General features: G+C 37.6%; 1 protein-coding gene across 2 annotated transcripts in view; it reads left to right on the top strand.

The window, feature by feature from the left end:
- LOC117408332 (actin-binding LIM protein 2-like) overlaps positions 1-20,542 on the top strand; it is an 86,935-nt gene that overhangs the window by 36,566 nt on the left and 29,827 nt on the right. For both annotated transcript variants that reach the window (XR_009309551.1, XM_034013238.3), the window contains exons 3-11: positions 396-579; positions 4,055-4,167; positions 5,262-5,388; positions 7,379-7,472; positions 12,868-12,955; positions 15,711-15,769; positions 17,097-17,174; positions 17,461-17,607; positions 17,836-17,868. Coding sequence is in view for 1 of the 2 variants with exons in the window: in XM_034013238.3 (XP_033869129.3) it covers positions 396-579; positions 4,055-4,167; positions 5,262-5,388; positions 7,379-7,472; positions 12,868-12,955; positions 15,711-15,769; positions 17,097-17,174; positions 17,461-17,607; positions 17,836-17,868 (923 nt within the window). In the remaining variant the exon portion in view is untranslated. The remainder of the gene's footprint in view (positions 1-395; positions 580-4,054; positions 4,168-5,261; positions 5,389-7,378; positions 7,473-12,867; positions 12,956-15,710; positions 15,770-17,096; positions 17,175-17,460; positions 17,608-17,835; positions 17,869-20,542) is intronic.

Below are 20,542 nucleotides of genomic sequence, written 5' to 3' on the forward strand. Positions count from 1 at the left end.
CTCAGTTTTAGGCAGAAGGATATTTAACAAAAATGACTTTCTTGTTAATTTAAAAACTTTTTTTTTCAATTTAGTTAGTTAACCCATTTTATAAGCGCAATAAGGCACTTCAGGGCCTTGTGGCTTGCAATGAACCTGGGGCGTGGTGATATTAGAGTATATCATACACCCTGTCATGCCTTATTGCTTACTTATCCCACACCGAAAAAGAAAATAAATAATCTAAGACATTTGAATATACCAATACAGATCAGGATAACTCTATTGACATGCATTTCATTGTTTATTGGTAGGCATTGTTTTGATCATAACAACCAGTAATTTGGAAATCTAGAAAATCAATATACTGTTTCACTACTGCCCTTCTCAAACATGTACCTGGTTTCTCATTTCAGTGTGTGGCTGTGACTTGGCCCAGGGAGGATTTTTCGTCCGTCAAGGAGAGTACATTTGTACCTTGGACTACCAGAGACTTTACGGGACACGCTGCTTTAGCTGTGATGAGTTTATCGAAGGAGAGGTTGTTTCAGCCCTGGGGAAGACGTATCACCCCCGGTGTTTTGTCTGTGCTGTTTGCAGGTAGGAAGAAATAACTTGAATCTTCAGATCCCAAACCTAAAAAGAAACTGCTACCCAAATAACTGGGTTCAGTGCCCATGCACATATATTTGTGTAAAACCAATCTAGGTAAGTTACTCTCCCTGCCTGACCATCATGGATTACTTTATTTTAAATGTGGATGGCTGTAACAATCTGGATACTTCTACATTTACCGTAACCTCCTGAGACAGAAACTAAAGTCCCCTTACTACTCATTTAGAAATCCCAGATCTCTGGCTCACTTTACAGTTCGTTCCAGGGTCAGATTATGTAAACAAGTAACATTGTGATTCACCATGGAAGCTGCTTTCTATCAGGGCGAGTCGTGTTGTTGAGGCTTGATTGTCTAAACTGTTTTCTCCAGAAAACCCTTTAAAAAAAAAAAAATGAAAATATCAAACTCTGTATGCTTTCGTAGTAACTGATTTAGGCAGTTGATTAATTTATTGCTTGAGTAGTGTACTTTAGATAGATAAGGGCATTTGAAAATGTTGGATTGGCAAATGGGGTCAAGTTAAGTTCTTTCCTTTTACTTTTCAGTCCAGTGAGTTTTCAATGTCATTGATGCGTGAACAAAGTGGGGAAACGCAGACCTTTTCTCAAATAACGCAAGCACTTTCACATTCAGTATATGCAAATACATTTGGGAGTTGCTAATACAAAACCTTAAGATGTGGAAGTCACAACTACTCAATACTGTAGTTTGAATATGAACAGTATCCATGAGAAACTAACCTATTATGGACCTGGTGGCCATCATCTGAGCCTATAAACATTTTGGGGGTGAAAAAAGTTCAAGAAGAATACCCCACCTGACATATTAGTCAAGATGTTGATAAAATATCAAACATGTTTCATTCAGCACATTTTATCCCCAGGCTGTTGTTATCCCCAGTGATTAAACCCCATTTTGATTAAACTTTTACTGCACATGGTTTGAATGTATGTCACTCACAGAATCTAATTTAAAGCAAGTGTGAAGGTCTACATGATTTAAAAACAAAAACTGCCATTTATAGGATTATTATTTCAGCAATACAGTATATTTTAAAATCATTTAAATGAAAGAATGTTAAATATGTAGTTGAAGTTACAAACCATATACTGTGAAGAAGCCAATACAGACTGACCAGTATTACCTGAGTAAATGAGGTTGGCTATAAGTATTCCATGGTGATCTCATGCTAGAATCGGTTTCCCTGAGGAGTTTTGTTGGGGGGAATGTGATAGCCAGATTTATACAAAGATGCCCTTGTTGTCTCCAATACATCTGTTCTACTCTCAAAGGTACTACTGTATTTGTTATGTTGTTTTGGACACATAGGGATGTATTGCATTGGGCATCTGTGGCGAATTGCTTGTGTAGCCTTGGAGCATGATGAAAAGATACTGGGTGCACACAAAAGTATCAGCAGATACATCAGTTTAAATAATCCATTTGCAGGCAGTGTGGCTGATCATACACTTGTGTGCTATTACACTATCATTGAGCATCAGAATTAGTCTAATCTGACTGTCTGGGAGTCAGGTTGCTTATGCTTAAGTATAAACCCAGTAATAGAAAAGTGTTTAATTGTGTGGATCATAGATTATATTACTAAAACATCAGTGCAAATTATTTAAGAATGTGTTTTACAGTATAGTATAAAGAATGAATTCTACTTGAGCATTTAATACCTACTGGTATTTTACACCTTTATATGTCTACCTTGGCTAAATGTATGGAACGATATACGATGTGTTGATGAGCACTTTGACAATGATATGTGTGGTGTTTTGAATTACATTTCTATAATTTGATATTGTTGCTTGGAATCGTGCTGCAGTCACAAAGCCAGTTAGATTCTGTGTTTAACCATCATCAGCCACGTTTAAATAAAATACATTAGAATAGTGGTTCCTTTTTCAACATGTTTGAAAGCACACTCTGTTCAGTGTTGACATCAGCTTTTAAAACAAATTATGTTGCACAAAGGCTTTCGGATTTCAAATATACTGGAAAATAACAACCCTGGTGTTATAAGAAATTACCTCAGAGACATCTGTGAAACCAGATGACTGCTTGCTCAGAGATGTCCAGGTATTGTGTTACCAAGTACTATAACAAATAAAGTACAGCCAAAACTTCTTCTGCAATGATTCCACCAGCACAGCTATTTGAGTTCAGAACATGACGTATCTAGGAGTTGCTTATTGCTTCCAGCTTTCAGTAAGTCATGGCAGCGGTGTCAGTCTCCTCACTGCCCTGTGAGTGTTGATAGCTTACACGCTATTACTGTAGTACGAAGCATTTGGGGCTTCTACATGAAGGGCTGTATGCAGCTACATACCCACTGTGGAATAACAAAATGCCTAATAGACTGATGGCAGTGGAACCATTCATTGGACTGGTACTAGTAAAATTACACTCCTCTCCATGTGACACAAAGTGTGTCATCCATCTATTTTCATTAAGGTTTTGTGTATGAAGCAAATCCTGTTTGACACAGCATCGGACCACTTCATTGATATTCTGTGATTAATATTTATATTTGGCTGGAGACATGGCAATTTCTGGACAATTAATCTGTTTTATGAGTGAAACCTATACAAAACTAAGTAGACAAGCATTTCAGCTTTTTGCCTTTATCATTGACTGTATAAACAGAGCTTGAAAATGTATGGATTACCTCCCACTGCAATCATGTTTATTTTGGCTCTCACTGTTGTGCAGTCAAGGATCTTTCAAGTAGGGATGAAGCTTGTGTCCCTTCAGCTAAACCTTTCTATATGAATATGAATTTGGTTGTAATTACAAAGTAGTTATAATGCAATTATGATACAATGAAATTCAAATAAAGCTGTATTGTTGTACTGTATTTTACTTATATAATATTATTTATTTATTTTTTAATTTAGTAGTCGCCAATTAATTTTTACCCCGTTTTTTTTTTTTTCTCCCAATTTGAAATGCCCAATTGTATTCAGGCTCAGTCCACCGGTACCACCCCTGTGCTGACTTGGGAACGGCGAAGACGAACACACGCTGTCCTCCGAAGTGTGTGCCATCAGCCGACCACTTCTTTTCACTCTGCACTCACTGTGCAGACCCGCCATGCAGCCTAGAGACTTTAGACTGGTCAGGTGCCTGCGGGCAGCTTACAGGCAAACCCGCAGGCACCCGGCCAGTCTACAGGGGTCATGGTGCGCGGTGAGCCGAGGACACCCTGGCCAACCTAAGCCTCCCCCTTTCCTGACGGCGCTCAGCCAATTGTGTGCCACCCCCTGGGAGCTCCCATCCACGGTTGGCAGTGGAATAGCCTGGACTCGAACCGGCGATGTCCAGGCTATAGGGTGCATCCTGCACTCTACGTGGAGCGCTTTTACCAGATGCGCCACTCAGGAGCCCCTCTGATATAATATTCAAATGTGTTTTTCTAAGTCAGGCTACTTTAAAATCCTTTTTTGTTTTCAGACAGCCGTTTCCCCCTGGAGATCGAGTGACCTTCAACGGGAAAGACTGCATTTGCCAGAAATGTTCACAGCCCATGCCTGCCCACAGCCCTGCAACAATCCAGGCAGTCAGAAGTAAGTCTCTTTGTGTCAGTATCAATTCATGTAAATGAATGCATCATGAAGACTGATCTTCTTTAAGTCAGCATACAACAGCTACAGCAGAATTACAGCATAACCATGTATACTTAAGACATTTCTCCAAAGAATGACATGTAAGTTGAACTGCTTGCACTTAAATGAATGGCTATCTTCAAGTGGTTATGCTGCAGTATTTTGTTTCCATTAGTCCCCTATTAAGGAAACAACAAAGGTCCCCAGTTGTCTTTTCTTTTAAGAGCACTGTTGTTTAGAGTGCAGGGTGGAATCCCTCCCAAAAATCTTGGCAGGGGTTCCACAGAGTGCTGTATTTGCCTTTGGGAGGAGAATCGGCTGGGGCCAGTTCAACTCATTGCGCTTCAGAGCGCTTCCAGACTGGCCTGTAAAACACATCCAGGTGCAGTACCTTCCGCTGCTGAGGTTATGCTGCTGAGCAGTGAAGCAACAATTGAATTGGCCATTTCAAAAAAACAAATAAACAAACAAACAAAAAAACTAAGGGAATAAAGAAATGCATTACCAGAAATGCTCAAATGTAATGTGTCATTGTTAGATTGTAACTAGTCTGGGCTGCTTGATCCTCAGAAATTGTCTGCATTGCAACTTTCAGAACATTGCCTGTGAAATTAAAAGCACCTCAAGAAGGTCGTGCTGATCCTGTGAAACTTGAGATCGTATCAGATTTTGATAAGTTTGGAAAAAGAGCAGAATCATTTTTGCTCTGAGTCATGTTTTATTTAACAATCCTTTTATTGGGAGTTTTATTATGTCTCCCGTTGACCATTAAATCTCATGATTTATCTTAACTATTATAATAGTATCATATGCATCAATTGGAGCAACCAATGACGTTGTCTCAATAACATGAATTAAAACAAAATGTAATTAGCTGAAATATCTCCTTTGGAGAGTACATTTGTAAAAGCCCTTAATCTCAGAGGTACACCAGTCAGACCGTCTAGTTTTATTTATTCAAATGGTAGGCTTTATCTAGATTTAAATGAAAAAAGACATGAGGTCTAACTATAATGCATGCTCCTCAGCCTCACCTATGTTTACATGTTTTTCAGACTGCTCTGGCTGTGGAAAGGAATTTACAAATGAACAGTCGCTGGTAGCATTGGACAAACACTGGCACCTTGGCTGTTTCAAGTGCAAGATTTGTAACAAAGTGCTGAATGCGGAATACATCAGCAAGTAAGTATTTTCCATTTGGCATCCTTATTGCTAAACCATCACTTCTCCAGCCAGCCAACAGCTGGTCTTTTACAAGGAGACTGTGTGGTCCTCTGGTTAAAGAAAAGGTCTTGTAACTAGGAGGACCCCGTTTCAAATCCCAGCTGACTCACTGACTCACTGTCTGACCTTGAGCAGGTCATTTAACCTCCTTGTGCTCCGTCTTTCAGGTGAGACTTTGTTGTGCAGCTGATGCATAGTTCACACACCCTAGTCTCTGTAAGTTGCCTTGGATAAAGGCGTCTGCTAAATAAACATTTACATTTTCCAGATATTGGATGAGCCTATCACAGGGTGGAACAGGTGCACATGTCTGACTCGTTGTTCACCAGTGCATCGGATTCTGTTTCCGTGTGTACAGTATATGAGCTTAGCCCATCCCAGATACTTATACTGGATGTGGCCAATTTAAGAACTATTAGGGACATATAAGGTGGAGAATAGGTATATGGTATTCATGTGATTGACTGTTCTGAATAATTATGTTTTATTAAGTGTTTTAAAGTAATGGATGATAAGGCCGTGGACACTTAGCTGGTAATTAGCTGACCATAAAATGGATGAAAGCATGTAAGCATGTGGGTCTGTTGCCTAAGCTGGAACTGTAACATGGGAATCCAAAGACCATCGTGTCTCACTTTAAGGAATGGAGAGGAGACTTACTCATATAATAACTCTAGTAAGTTCACAACAGACTGAGCAAGTGCCTGGAACCAGATAATTCTAGTAACATTTCCCAACAAGGTAGATTTAATTACCATGACTGGGTGCAGAATGCGTGAATCCCTGGCTGGGTTTTCTCAGATCATTTGTTTATTTAAAATAAATAATAATACAAAATCATCACATTTGTTTTAAATATCAAATAAAAAATAAATAAACACTTTCAAATTATATGGAGCACATTTTACCTAGTTTATGTTGGACTTTTGAGCAGCAGAACTTCTCTGGATTGCCTCATTAGGCTGTTGCACATCACACTGTTAAAGTACACAGTGGTGTTTGTGTATTCTCTTCTGATAACCTTTTTTGGAAGCTCCACAACAAAGCTGTTGGATGAGGTTTCAGTCACAGGAGGCATACCCAGCACAGGCAATCACAGCATTGCCAGACACATTTAATCTGAGCGATTCTAGATGAATATCGACAGCCTGAAACAATATTCTGCGAGTAAAAGGTCTGAAATTCAACCTCAGGCCTGGCTCTGTGGACACACAACCTCTGCCTCTTCCTGTGTAGATCCAGTCATCAATGAATTAATTTAGAGAATATCAAGAATTCAAGGTATCATTTTGTTTCTGTATTGTGTGTCACAGTTCACACGGAAGGAGCATTCTGAACATAAATGATCAGTCAAATGCTGCAAATCCATAATTGTTTGTGAGCAATTTATTATGTGATTGTTGTGTTCGGAAACAAACCCTCAAACATTTGGTAATATTAATTATCATGCTCGTTATATTGTTTGTAATACGTTATCGTAATATATTAGTATTACGAATATAGATATTTTATGCTTATGTTTTAAAGTGTATATAATAAATATAAACTAAATATATACTGACTAATGCCTTGGCTATAGATATTTAAAAGAGGTACAATTTCATTCATTGCTGCATCAACTTCTGGAGTCCCCATTGGAGACAGCGCTGTCAATCCTGATACTGCATCCGGGGTTTAGCTTCACAGACTGAGTTAAGGTGGGAAGCATTTCAAATAAAAATTAAAATAAGTCATGAAAAATGAGATGGATAAAGTCAGGATCCACAAGAACCACAAGACACAAGTGACCTAAGGAATTCAAATAAAATTACCCACAGAGAATTATTAAACTGATGAATACCCACTAACTTACTCTTGGCTTTTCACGATTCTGTAACTTAAAAACTACTGCACAAAGAGCATATGAAATGCCGTCAATCCATTTTAACTTTACCCCTTCACCATTTAGGGGAGGAATTCCTTACTGTGAAGCTGACTACCATGCCATGTTCGGCATCCAGTGTGAACACTGTAAGAAATACATCACTGGTAAAGTATTAGAGGTAAGGAAGATGATATGTGTATATCCAGCCCCCCCCAGCATGTTGTAGTGAGGTTTATATCCAGTGTTCAATTCAATTCTGCATCTTGTATTAAACTGGGATTGTCAAGGGAATATCATACAAGAAGCACGTCATCCTGTTTGCTAAGTAACTGCAGGCAAATCTAGGATAAAAAAAAAAAAAATCTATTTCAGCGTTCTACTAAATCGGATTATTTTGTGTCTGTTTACTGCTACTATTCCTGTACGTGCGCTGCTTTTCATCAGAAGACAGGTCTTGTTGACACTCTCTGAAACCTTCTTTAAAGGACACCTCGGTACAAAGACCAACCCGCAATTAAATTCCTGTTTGTATAGCCGTGTTTGCTTCTTGACTTAAATAGACCTATAATATTAATAATAATGCCACCCTGCCATTAGGGATTACAGCCACCACCAGGCCCGGCTCCAGTTTCCATTAGCGGGAGGAACCAGTGGAGCAGATATTGGGGCCAACATTGCAGTAATTACATTTTAATTTATGCCTGCACCATGAAAAGATTACAGGGGGAAATGTTAGTGTAGCTGAAAAGCTACAGTTGAAACTACAAACAATTTGATTTAATATTCCACGTTAAGTAATGTACATATTTTACAATTAAACTGAAATGCAATACTAAACGCAAAAGGTTAAAGCCTCTTCACTGACTACACACCCTGGAATACATGTTAGCATTTGATTTAAGTTATGTACAGTAAGCTTACCTATTTTGCAATAAAACTATGTGAAATGCTACAATATACATAAGTGGTGCAAATTGATTTTTATTGGGGCCTGGCTAACATTTGCAGTCCCAAATTAAACCTGAACAGTGTTCCCCCTTTATAATGCTGTAGATGGGACCGTCCTATTTGTGTTCCGCCTTATAACAAGAATGCAGTACAACTGTACCTGCGTAATGTCATTATGAGGCAAATGGGATCCATGAACATACCACCTTATAACCTTTATACATGTTATAAAGGTCTGCCTTATAATGAGGGACAACGGTATTACATGATCTCACTAATACAACCAATATACATTGCCAAGTGTAGTTTAAAAGAAAACATTTTGCAAAAGAACTTGCAATCATTGTTTTCTTTGATCTATGTGTTTAATTCAATGATATTAAACCTAACCTGGATTATTGGGTTTGGATAATTTGGAGAGTTTTGAGAATCTAGTCCCAACAACATTACATCCTGAAAATATAATTTTTGGCATGTCTGATCAAAGATATTTTTCTCTGTTTCTGCAAGCATTCCATAGTATTATTCAGTTACTGCTAAATACATGTTAGTCACTTAATAATTTGTCAACCAATTATAATTTTCTTCCATTTCCTCAATGAGCCATTGTAGAAGTATATACAAATGCATATACAAATTTGGCACATTCCCAGAAACTACAGTGTAATTAATAGCAATTACTGTTCACTAAAATGATGGTTAGTACATCAAGACTAATCGCACAGACTGCTGTATCTCACTGGTAATGCATTTCAGGTGGCTAAAGGGTTGGAAGAGCCCACAGTCTTCCAGAGCTGTCGCCGTGACAACAGGATGTTTATACTACATATCAAAAACACCAAAGGGTTTATCATTTATTTTACATATATATTCAGGGAATCTAAGAGCACACTGGAGAACATGAGGGCTGTTTTAAATGACTGTACATGTTTCAAAACGTGTTTTCTAATGATCATACATCTATTTAAAATTGTAATTATTTCATAATCATTTGTTTGCTGACTAGTCAGCACTCACCTCAACCCAGAATTTCTCTTTGGAAATCTACGATAACATACAAGTCTAATGTAGGACATGTTTAAAATAGTGCTACTTTCTATAATACTGGCTATCTTACCATATATAAGCATAAACAGATATATGGTTGTTTTATGGAGGCATAAAATATGCCTTGTACTGTATAAAGCCTGTTTTCTGAAGACATTTTCTGTAAAAGAAAACCTAGACTGATCCGAGGTGGCTAGGCACTTGTTTCAGAAAGCGTCTTCATTAGGAAGACATTCAGGCACTGAAGTCAGCTTCTTCTGCGCAGCAGGGGATAAAAAGCACAGTTGGGTGAGGCGGATTTATATGTATCTCCTCTAGCAAGGAACAAAGGAGGAGTGTGCTTAAGGGAGGACATTCCATTACAGTCTGATATTTTTCATTCTGATAAATGTCACTTGTTTTTTGCCTTTTATTCACATGAAGAAACCTTAACTACAGGGTACCTTTCTTTTGTCTGAACAGATTAAGCAGACATTCAATGTTTTCATGTCATTCTTGTTTTGCAAAACAAGACTCAACACAGACTTTTATCATTTAGGAAAACAACTATTAAAATGTAAAAATGGGGGATGTCGCAACACCTTATTAATTTTCATTTTTCTTCATATCTATGGATTTTTTTTCTTTCTGTTAACTCGATGCCGCATATAAAACACCACATTACTGAGGATGTACAGTATCCTGCTGTTTTACCTTAACCCTTTGCTGCCCAGTGTCCAATATAATTGACATTGAGAAAATAGGCATTAAATATAGGAACATACTCTGGGCAGTAAAGGGTTACATTAGAAATACACTATTGCCATATCCCTGTCAATGGGTGTAGGGTAGCCAGGATCCAATGTGTTTAAATTGGTCTAATTCTTCAGTTTTAAGAAATTCTTATTGGGAAGTTGGAGGGTTGAGATCTTGGGCTCTGTGGTTTCTCCAAAACGACCCAGTGTCAGCATCCCTTTCTAATCTTCCATAAAACATCAATACATTGGGAAGATTTGAACGAACGGCACAGTCAGATCTCTCTGCTCTCTAGTCTATGTCAAGTCTGCTATTGATAAACAGACTCTTGACTGAGACGGTTTATCAATAAGGACTAGCAGCCTTAATGACACAATCCATGTCAGGCTTGCTGCTAAAGTATTTTAATTACAAATCAGTAAGTGGAAGTGTGTGCTATAGTATGGCAGTGTTTTCTTCAGAAATTGGCATAATGGCACAACAGCAAAAAACAAACAAAAGCAACTGTGGAAGCTGCTCTGAATTGCACAGGAACATACAGTATACAGTATACAGTCTGTTATTACGATGAAAGTCAGTTGCCAAACAGTTGCAGACCGTGGGTATAATCTGGATTTAGTCTGTGGTTCTTGGAAGCGCTTTACAGAAAGAGGTGCCATCTTTGGGCATGATAAAAAAAAGGCTCATCTGCACAGTTGTTGGACATTTCCTGCTTGTTAGAGTTGAGCTTTGCCCTCGCATCAGAATGACTTATCAGACAGGACAGAATGCCATACAGTGATGGGAATCCTATTTCCGGCTGTTACCTTAATAGCAGGGACTACTGTCAGGAAAGGTCAAGTCCCCTGGTGCTTAGTATGCCACCTACAGTTGTTATTTGATTCATGTAGTAACAGCTGCATCTCAAATCGTCAAGAATTGTGAAGCTCTCTGAGACGTGGTCATCAGCCACAAAGGATTGCCTAGAACAGGGGTTCTCAAACTTTTTTTGCTGGGCCCCCCTTTGGAAATGTTTCAGGCTGTGATGACCCCCCACCCCACCCCGCGGTGCGATATCATATGAAGTTACTGTACATCAGTGGTCCCCAGCCTTTGCTGGCTCATGGGCAACAACACTGAACAAGTACAGCACCGCGGGCAACATCATACTGTGCTCTATCGGCCTGAAGAAACATGTATTTGTGGCAAGCACAATATAGAGACAGAATTGCTCTCCCTCAGCCTAAGGAAACATTTATGTGTGTAAAATAAAATGTAGGACCTACATCTCAGACAGTGGCGATTCTAGAGTATAGCACACAAGGGGGGGTCACCAAGGGGACCCCAATTTAATTATGGAAGGGCACTATAGGGGTTCTAATAAAATGCCCCACAAAAACAACTGTGTGATTAAAAATAATAAATCTGCAATGGCATAATCTGAAGCAAAACTGCATTCAATGAAGTGGGGCAAAACCACACCCACCCACACAATGGTGTACCTTCCTGCAATTTAGTGAATTCTGAAGTGCCTTGAACCCCAACAACTTTAGTATTAACATGGACACATTTTTTTTAAATAAATAGCAATAAAGTATAGAATAAAATAAATATATAAATAACAATTAAAAAAATACTTTAATGCTGACATTAAATGCTGGGTGAGATTGGATCTGATTTAAGAAGCTGACTGTGACTAGAGAAGTACAAGAAATAAGAACGCTGTCAACAATAATTCATAATTTAAAATGATTATCAACCATAAATGTAATATGTTGTGAGCAAGAACAGAACGGACCACACATTCATTTTTATATGCATCATATCATATGCTACTTGAATTAAACTGGTGGTAAATAAAAATATTTCATACATTTATTTATCTTTTACACAAACCCGATTACCAATTCTAGACTCCAAGTCCCTTACCTAAAGTAACAGAAGACAGTGTTTTGAGTTACGGACTCATCTCTGACCTGTTTACTCAATGAAAATAAATGCATATAAATAATCTGCCAGTGGATCAAAAAAGAGGATATTAAGCAAAACATCCACACTTTTACATTAGTTTGGAAAAACTGAGTAAAGAAACGATTGCATTTAATCTACCGAACCAAAAGCAATTGCCAAACTTTTTCTCCATTTTATTTGTGACTACACTAGTCAGTCCCAATGCGTGAGGCTTAGTAAACCTACAGACTGATAAGTGTTCTATTCATTATTATTTTAAAAGCTTTTTCTGATTAAATAGTAGAAGGTACTTCTGATTTAAACAAACATGTTAAGTTTCTGACAGGGTTTGTAGTAAACAAATTGCTTTTATAACAAATATTATCTTATGGAGTCAAGGACTGCAATGCCATGAATTGCTGTTAGCTTTAATAAATATTTATTTTTGTGTAATTGTGAAATGCAATTAAACTCTTTCAGTAACTTTGCATAAAGACACACCCACTATAATTTATTAAAAACTTTCAGTGTCTTGTACAGTATGGAAATAAATCACACAAAAATGGAATCGGTAAATATATAGTTGAACAGACCTTTAAAAAGTTCTAGATTGTTCAGCAGCGTTTAGAACCATGTTTTTTTTTTTTTAATTTGTGACACAGCGCCATCTGCCTGCTACAGCTTATATTGTACTAATATCTTCATCCATTCTCTGTTATCTATTAGCTTAAAATAGCTCCTCATTTCAATACAAAGCTTAAGGAAACTCATTACAAATGCTTCCCAAAAAGCAGCTCCAAAAGATCATTGTTATTTTGTTCTAGCATGTGGTGACAGCTGTAAAATTCTCCAGGAGCAGGACAAGGAGATTTGTATTTTTCTGTTCTTTAAAATAGAAATGTATTTTCTTTCAGGCAGGCGATAAACATTATCACCCATCCTGCGCAAGATGTGTCAGGTGCGACCAGATGTTCAGGGAAGGAGAAGAGATGTATCTTCAAGGTAACGACATGACACATTCACTGTAAAGCAAAATAACTGATTTCCAACAAGGACCAGTACCATCGGCTATAAAGGGCCCCTGGTGCTGACGCTTATAAATGCCTGCTTATATGAATACATTTTCTTCATTTTGTATTTCTTACCTGTTGAATACTCTGTCATGTGTGTTTTGTATACATCTCTATTGCTGTCTTTGCTTCGATCATTACCTGCCAGGTCTAATGTCCTTTTTCATTTTGTGTTGAGATTTTCCATTTGTTAATTCATAGTTGCAGGAGAACAAATGTGACTTGCACACCAAAGGACAACTCGTGTGCCTGGTACATAATTATCTACGAACAGCTATCAATCGAGAATTATACAAATCACAGTGTAATGTATTACATGTTCTGGAAATGAAGATGGTACTGTTAGAAGCACACATTTAATAAATGCAAAAACAATGTTATACTTCACAGCTGTCAAATAAATTATCGTAAATCTGTTTAACAGTACTTAATCAGAGGCTATTGGAGAATATTGTATTTTCTATGTGGTAATTTGTACCTAGACAGAACTGTCGGCTGTCAAATATGATGAAGTGCAAAGTAATAAAGATTATTGGTTTATATTAGAGGTTAATTTCATCATGTCATTATGCTATGCAGGTTATCTTTTAAAGGTGTTGGAAAAATGGTTCTGTATGGTTTCAGTATGACTCACAACAAAATACTCCAAATTGATCTGCACAGGAAAATATTAACCTTCATTATAAAAGTCTTTTGATGCCTTCAGAAAGTGCCCAACTGACAAATGAACTACATGGTCTGCAATAACTTCTACCGACACATCAGCCCAGTGTAATAGTTGTGCTGTTGCAAGAAGCAATATTTAGTTGGAATATTGGGTCGTCAATTGAGGGATAAATGAGTATGATGGCTTTATGAAACGACCAGTAGATCACGATGCTAACATCATTGTACCAAAAATCATCACAAAAGCACATTTTATATAAATGTTTTATTTCCAAATCGCATTACATTTACAATAACATGCATACAGTTTATATTGCAATTCAAGTTACAGTACTGAAAAACAGCATTTGTACAGTTCTGTACTGCACTCTATTTAAGTGGTATTTCAAGGAGTGAATAATGCATTGAAACCTACACTGATAAAAAAAAATCAAAAATGTATGCTTACATTGTACAGTGAGTGCATTGATGATACGTGCAGTACTGTTGACTAACACTTGCTTTTACTTTATCAAGTGCAATATCAGCAAGAATACAGTACTGTAACTTTTAACTTTGTTCATTTAGTTAAGACATAAATAAAAACATCTTTCAAATGGCATTTTAACTGATAAAACCCACATTCAAAAGCAAACAAGAACAAGGTAAATTGCCTACTTTAACAGATCATTTGCTCTCGAAATACACTCTCAACTTGATTAGAGGTTATACACCGAACATGAAAATATAATGCTCGTGTAACAAAAAAACACAGACAGAGTCAGAAAACACCTGTGACGGTTATATGTAGTAATTTGTAATAGAATCAATCTGTTATAGCCCTGACCAACGGCTGATGAGACTGCCAGAGGAGGATAAATGAGTGCTGACTGTATCATACTGAAATGAGTGTGCAGCTAAAACATCTATTGATGTTTCTGTATTTTTTACAAAGGTTTATTAGTACTTTTATGATTTTATGAAATATACATTGTGAGAATATTAAAAACATAAAACAATGGCTAGACAAGGCACCTGTTGTATAATATAGATTATAGTAGTCATAGTTACTTACCTTTGATCAGCCATTGCACAGTACAGTATGTATGGCAAAATCACCATTTTAATGCATACATAGTATTTTTATATTAATGAAAACTGTTTAACCTAGGTTAAAAAAATGTATATGAGATATGACCATTTGTTTTCAAATACTGATACTGGCACATATTAGGAGGCATTCATTTGAAGCTTAGGCTGAAATTTGGGGGATGATTATTGAATGATTGCTCTCTCATTAGGATTATTGAATAGTTGCTCCCTCATCAGATCACTTCCTCGTGTTTTATATAAATCTCAGTTAAACTCACCTGGGCGTTGCCGTCGCAATCCCATTTGTAACCCTACAACAGCGTCATAAGCAGTTGCCAGTTTCTGCCGCTAGTGGTCTCCCTCTTCCTAAGAGTAAAATTCTGCAGTCATGAACAGGTTCTTGCAGTTTTGGTGAATTGGTGAATAGATTTTTACGTCTTATATATATATATATATATATATCAGGGTCATTACCTGAGTTTGGTCAGTAATACCCTCGACAGGGTCATGACCTGAGTTTGGTTTACAACAGCAGTAATACCCTCAGCAGCAGTCATTACCTGAGTTTGACCAAGTCTTTTGCCTTCAGCTTGGGACACTCACTCTCGCTGCACTGGACATTAATGCCTAACTATACTCAGGGCTTCTGAAATTAAACATCCTACCATGTTTGGCAGTAATACCCTTGGCAGGGTCATTACCTGAGTTTGGTTTATAACAGCAGTAGTCCCCTCAGCAGCGGTTATTGCCTGAGTTTGATTTATAACAGCAGTAATAACCTAGTCTATAATCACCACTCTCACCATACCATACAAGTAGTCATAATCCGGACATTGAATTTAATATGTATGCTAACAAGGGGAGGGAGTTATATAAAATGAGAAATGTCAAATTAGGTTGAAAGTAAAAATCTGGAAAACATTAATAAGGGGATGTTTTCTCTCATTTAGGTTCTTCCATTTGGCATCCACCTTGTAGACAGGCAGCCAGGGCTGAAGAAAAACACAAGGTGAGAATGAATTCGTGTTAGTGCTTTGAAAAATAGGCACTTTTTTGTTTCATCACAAACAGATATTGTGATTTATCACAACATTTACCTTCAAGGAAAATGTGTGCTCTTCCCTCTGGACCAGATCTCAAGACCCCAGCAGTGGGGTTTGGGGAGCCGTGGTGCAGGAGGTACCATTCTCAGAATGAGATGATATATTGAGGTCCTGTCCACTCTACAGAAATTAAAGATCCCATGTCTCTCTTTCATAGAAGAGTTAAAGGAATACCACTGGAATATTTAATTGTATTTGTTTTATTATTCCTTGATATGTGTTCTTGATCATAATATATTTGACATGTTTGATAAAGTCACCAGCATATTTTACCATTGAGGCTAAGCTAGCCTGAGCGAGGTAATCAGATCACCCCCTGAAACATGTCTTTTTTATTTCAAATCTTTATCAAACTCACAATAATTTATCCAGGTATCCAAGTACACAGTATCAAGAGCAGTTAGCCACGGTCATTGCCAAGTATGCATCAGTTTATATGACATGGCATTAAGGTGGACTGTATACTAAAATAATACTATTGTAGAGTATAAAAAAAAGTACTGTATTGTATTACACGTCAAAATGATGCGTTTGGCGGTTCTAGGTAGACATGCTTATAAAATTGTTATTTTCTCAAATCTGCATCTCAAACAGCGTCAGGATATCTAATACATATATTTATGAAAAAAAAAATTATACTCGAATCTCGCCCTCACAATGGGGGGGGGGGGGGGGTCGACTTTTACACAAAGTCGACTTTTACTCGAGCAAATATGGAATTTATGCACAAGCTTTATTTGAAAACTATAGCATCCAATCAGAAAAACAGTTACATTTCTTAAAGGTGAAGAATTCCCAGATTTGTTTTTATAAAGTATAATACTGAGCCAATTTGTAGTTGCTACACTTCCACACTTTGTGGTGTATTATTATTATTATTATTATTATTATTATTATTATTATTATTATTATTATTATTATTATTATTATTTATTTCTTAGCAGACGCCCTTATCCAGGGCGACTTACAATCGCAAGCAAATACAAATACATTCAAGTGTTACAATACAAGTATATGTATGTGTCGTCGTTGTTTTTTTTTATTGTCCAAATCCAAAAGGACCTTATATTTGATAGGGATGTTATTGCTTTACCAGACCTACAAAACTGTAGGGGGTTTAGGTCAATACAATTTGAGAATTTTTTTTATATGCAATTATTTGATCACGCAGTGTATTTGTGCCATAGCCCCATTGTGTACAGATATTAAAGTTCATTCTTTCGATCTGTGCAGGTAACTAGAACTTCCTCTGAAAGCATCACCTCTGTTCCAGCTTCAAGCACTTCAGGATCTCCAAGCCGTGTCATTTACGTGAGTACAGATATTGCCATGTGTTTCCTCCTGCTCCTGTATGTACAGATATTGCCATGTGTTTCCTCCTGCTCCTGTATGTACAGATAAGGTGATTCAGCAGGTACTGTAGATGTGTTACAGTTAGAAGGCCACAAGCTTTCTTTTGGCAAAATGTTGCATTAAATGTGATATGCATTTTTTAAGTAAAGATCTAATATGCGTCCATAATTATGCAGATTTTTTAAAACTTTAAAAGTAATAAAACTAAGTATTTCTTATGCTTTCTTTCTTGCCTCCTTTCTAGACAAAACTTGGCGACGAATTTCTTGACTACAAGGATCTGGCAGCACTTCCTAAAATTAAGGCAATCTATAACATTGACCGCCCTGATATGCTCACCTATTCTCCATATATGAATTACTCTTCTGGTGACAGGCATAGCAATGTGGAGGTACTGGAATCCTACTCTTAGCATTAGAAAATATATAATGTAATTACTGAAACACACAAGTTTTGGAGTTTTTTTTTAGGATGCTTCACAATAAACGTTACATTACTGTGCACTTCTGCTACAGTTTTTTGTATGAAATGTAGAAAAAGGTCTCTACTGCATGGCTGAATAACATTATTCATTTCAGTTGTGTGGCTCATGTCCTATTTTTGCTGTTTCTATTTGCAGTCACGTCAGCTACTTTCCCCAACACCCACTGAGGTAAAAACAATCCTTTTTGTTTTAATGCTTGTGCCTTAACTAGCTGCCAGTCATAATATTTTCAATTGAATTGAATGTTTTTATATAGCACCTTTCATACCACAGATCTCAAAGCGCTTTACATTTCAGTTAAAACAGTGAGAAGTCTGCAGTATCAAAAAATAGTAAAAATTACAAAATAGCAATACATAGTTATACTAATAACAATATGAATAAATAATAACAATAAAAAAACATTACAAAAATAAATACGAATGATAGATAAAACACAAAATTACAGAAATAAGCAAGTAAAATAAATAAAAAACAATTATACAGTATTTGTAAGTTAGGTTAAAAAAAAAGGCTAGACTATAAAAGTAAGTCTTTAATCTTGATTTTAAAATATTGACCGAAGCAGCATCTCTAATAGAAAAGTGCAGTGAGTTCCACAATCTGGGGCATTATTACTAAATGCACTTTCTCCTCTCCTTTTCAATGGGGAGAAGGGACAAGGGCCTCGCATTAATCAGTACTTCTTACAAAGTCAGTCAAGTCAGTCGAATGAAATCCAGCGACAGGAAGCAGACCACAGTTTGCAGGATATCAGCACCCCTGTCAAAGATGAGAGGAGGACTTGCATGGATACAACTAGTGATGAACCTAATGATCCTTGTGAACCCGGTCAGATGAACCAGCGTAAGAGAGAAAAGAACCTCAACGGGCACAAGGCTGGAGTTAAATGGCCAAGAGCTCCTGAGAAAACAGCGTGGGACACAGTAAACACAGATCTCTGTTTTGCGTTGGAAAGATTAAGTGGAACAGTTGACAAGAAGCTGGATAAATTTGGGGACATCATCTAGGAAGCGAGAGGTTTGGAGTTAAAAAAAGGAAGGAAAAAGTACACACTATTCCTGGAAAGTCTGGACAGCAGCAGGAAATTGAACACTTAGAGAAAGGAGACAGCTGAGGAAGCAATGGAGCAGAACATAGTCAGGAGGAGGGACAGTCTGTTACAGAGCTGAGCGCCTATGTAAACGCTACAAAAGTGTGCGAGAACTAACTTTTATAAAGATCCATTCAAATTTGTAAAGAAGTTATTCACCAGTGAGAAAAGTGGCACACTAAAATCATAAGTTTGAGCTGGAGAGATATTTGGAGGAAACATACAGATTCAAAAAGGCAGGAGCCTATGTCAATTCGTTCAGACATCCCACCTATCAATCCACCAGAATACCAAATGGAGGACTGTGCACCTAAGTGGAAAGAAGTAGAGCAAGCTTTGAAAAAAGGGCGTCATCATCTCCAGGGCCTGATGGAGTTTCATACAGAGTGTACAAGAGTGCTTCAGGAGTTCTACGAATCCTGTGGAAATTGATGAAAGTGGCATGGGAAAAATAGGTTATACCAACATGGTGTCGAGCAGGTGGAGTCTTTATACCAAAATAAAAAGATTCTACAAGCATCAGTCAGTTTCGCCCTATTTCCCTATTAAACGTAGAAGGCAAGATTTTCTTCAGTATTATTGCTCAGAGATTGTCAACTTGCCTATTAAAGAACTGCTTCATTGGCACTTCAGTACAAATACCGGGCATTCCATGCTTAGAACACATCATCGTGATCTGGCAACAAATTCAATCAGCTAAAAAGGAGAGGAAGGAGCTCCATGTGGTATTCCTGGATTTGGCTAACGCATATGGTTCAGTGCCACATGAACTTCTTTGGGCAGCATTTGATTTTTTCAGTGTATCGATGACAATAACAAATTTAGTGAAAGAGATTTTGGAGATTTGCAATTTTGTTTTTCAACTTCAGAATTCAGCACTACATGGCAATGCCTAGAAGTTGGAATAATGGCAGGATGTACCATTTCTCCACTGGCTTTTACCAAGGCAATAGAAGTAATTATTAGGGCATCAAAATGGGTAGTGGGAGGAGAGCGCTTGGCTTCTGGAATGTGACTTCCACCAATTCCAGCATACATGGATGACATGACAACCATGACTACAACAGTAGCCTGCACTAATCGGTTATTGGGCAAATTAACCAAAAACATTGAATGGGCACAAATGCAATTCAAGCCCACTAAATCAAGGAGCATCTCTATAATTAAAGGTAAAGTAGTAGATAAAAGGTTCTACATTAATGGTGAGGCAATACCAACAGTCTGAGAAACCAGTGAAAAGTCTTGGGAGATGGTACGACGGGGAACTAAAGGACACAGTTTGTGTGGGAGAAGTTAGACAACAAGCAGTGGAAGGGTTGAAAAGCATAGACAGCAGCGGTTTACTGGGCAAACTGAAACTCTGGTGCTTTCAGTTTGGTCTACTGTCGAGGCTGCTGTGGCCACTGACTGTATATGACGTTTCTTTGACAACAGCAGAGAAGCTGGAAGCTTTAATCAATTCATACGTTAGAAAATGGTTGGGAGTTCCACGCTGCCTCAGCAGAGTGGGACTTTATGGTAAAGGAATACTGCAGCTACCAGTCTCCGCTCTAACCGAGGAGTTTAAGTGTGTCAAGGTCCGACTGGAAATGACATTAGTAGAGTCACGCGACAAATTCGTAAGGGAGGCAGCACCTGTGTTGAAAACTGGAAGAAAGTGGGTGGCAAAGAAAGTCGTAGAAGATTCAAAGACTGCCCTTCGAATCGGTGATATCATGGGGCAACTTCAGCATGGAAGAGGGGGGTCTT

Source organism: Acipenser ruthenus, chromosome 2 (assembly GCF_902713425.1).
Source record: "Acipenser ruthenus chromosome 2, fAciRut3.2 maternal haplotype, whole genome shotgun sequence".
Taxonomy (NCBI): domain Eukaryota; kingdom Metazoa; phylum Chordata; class Actinopteri; order Acipenseriformes; family Acipenseridae; genus Acipenser; species Acipenser ruthenus.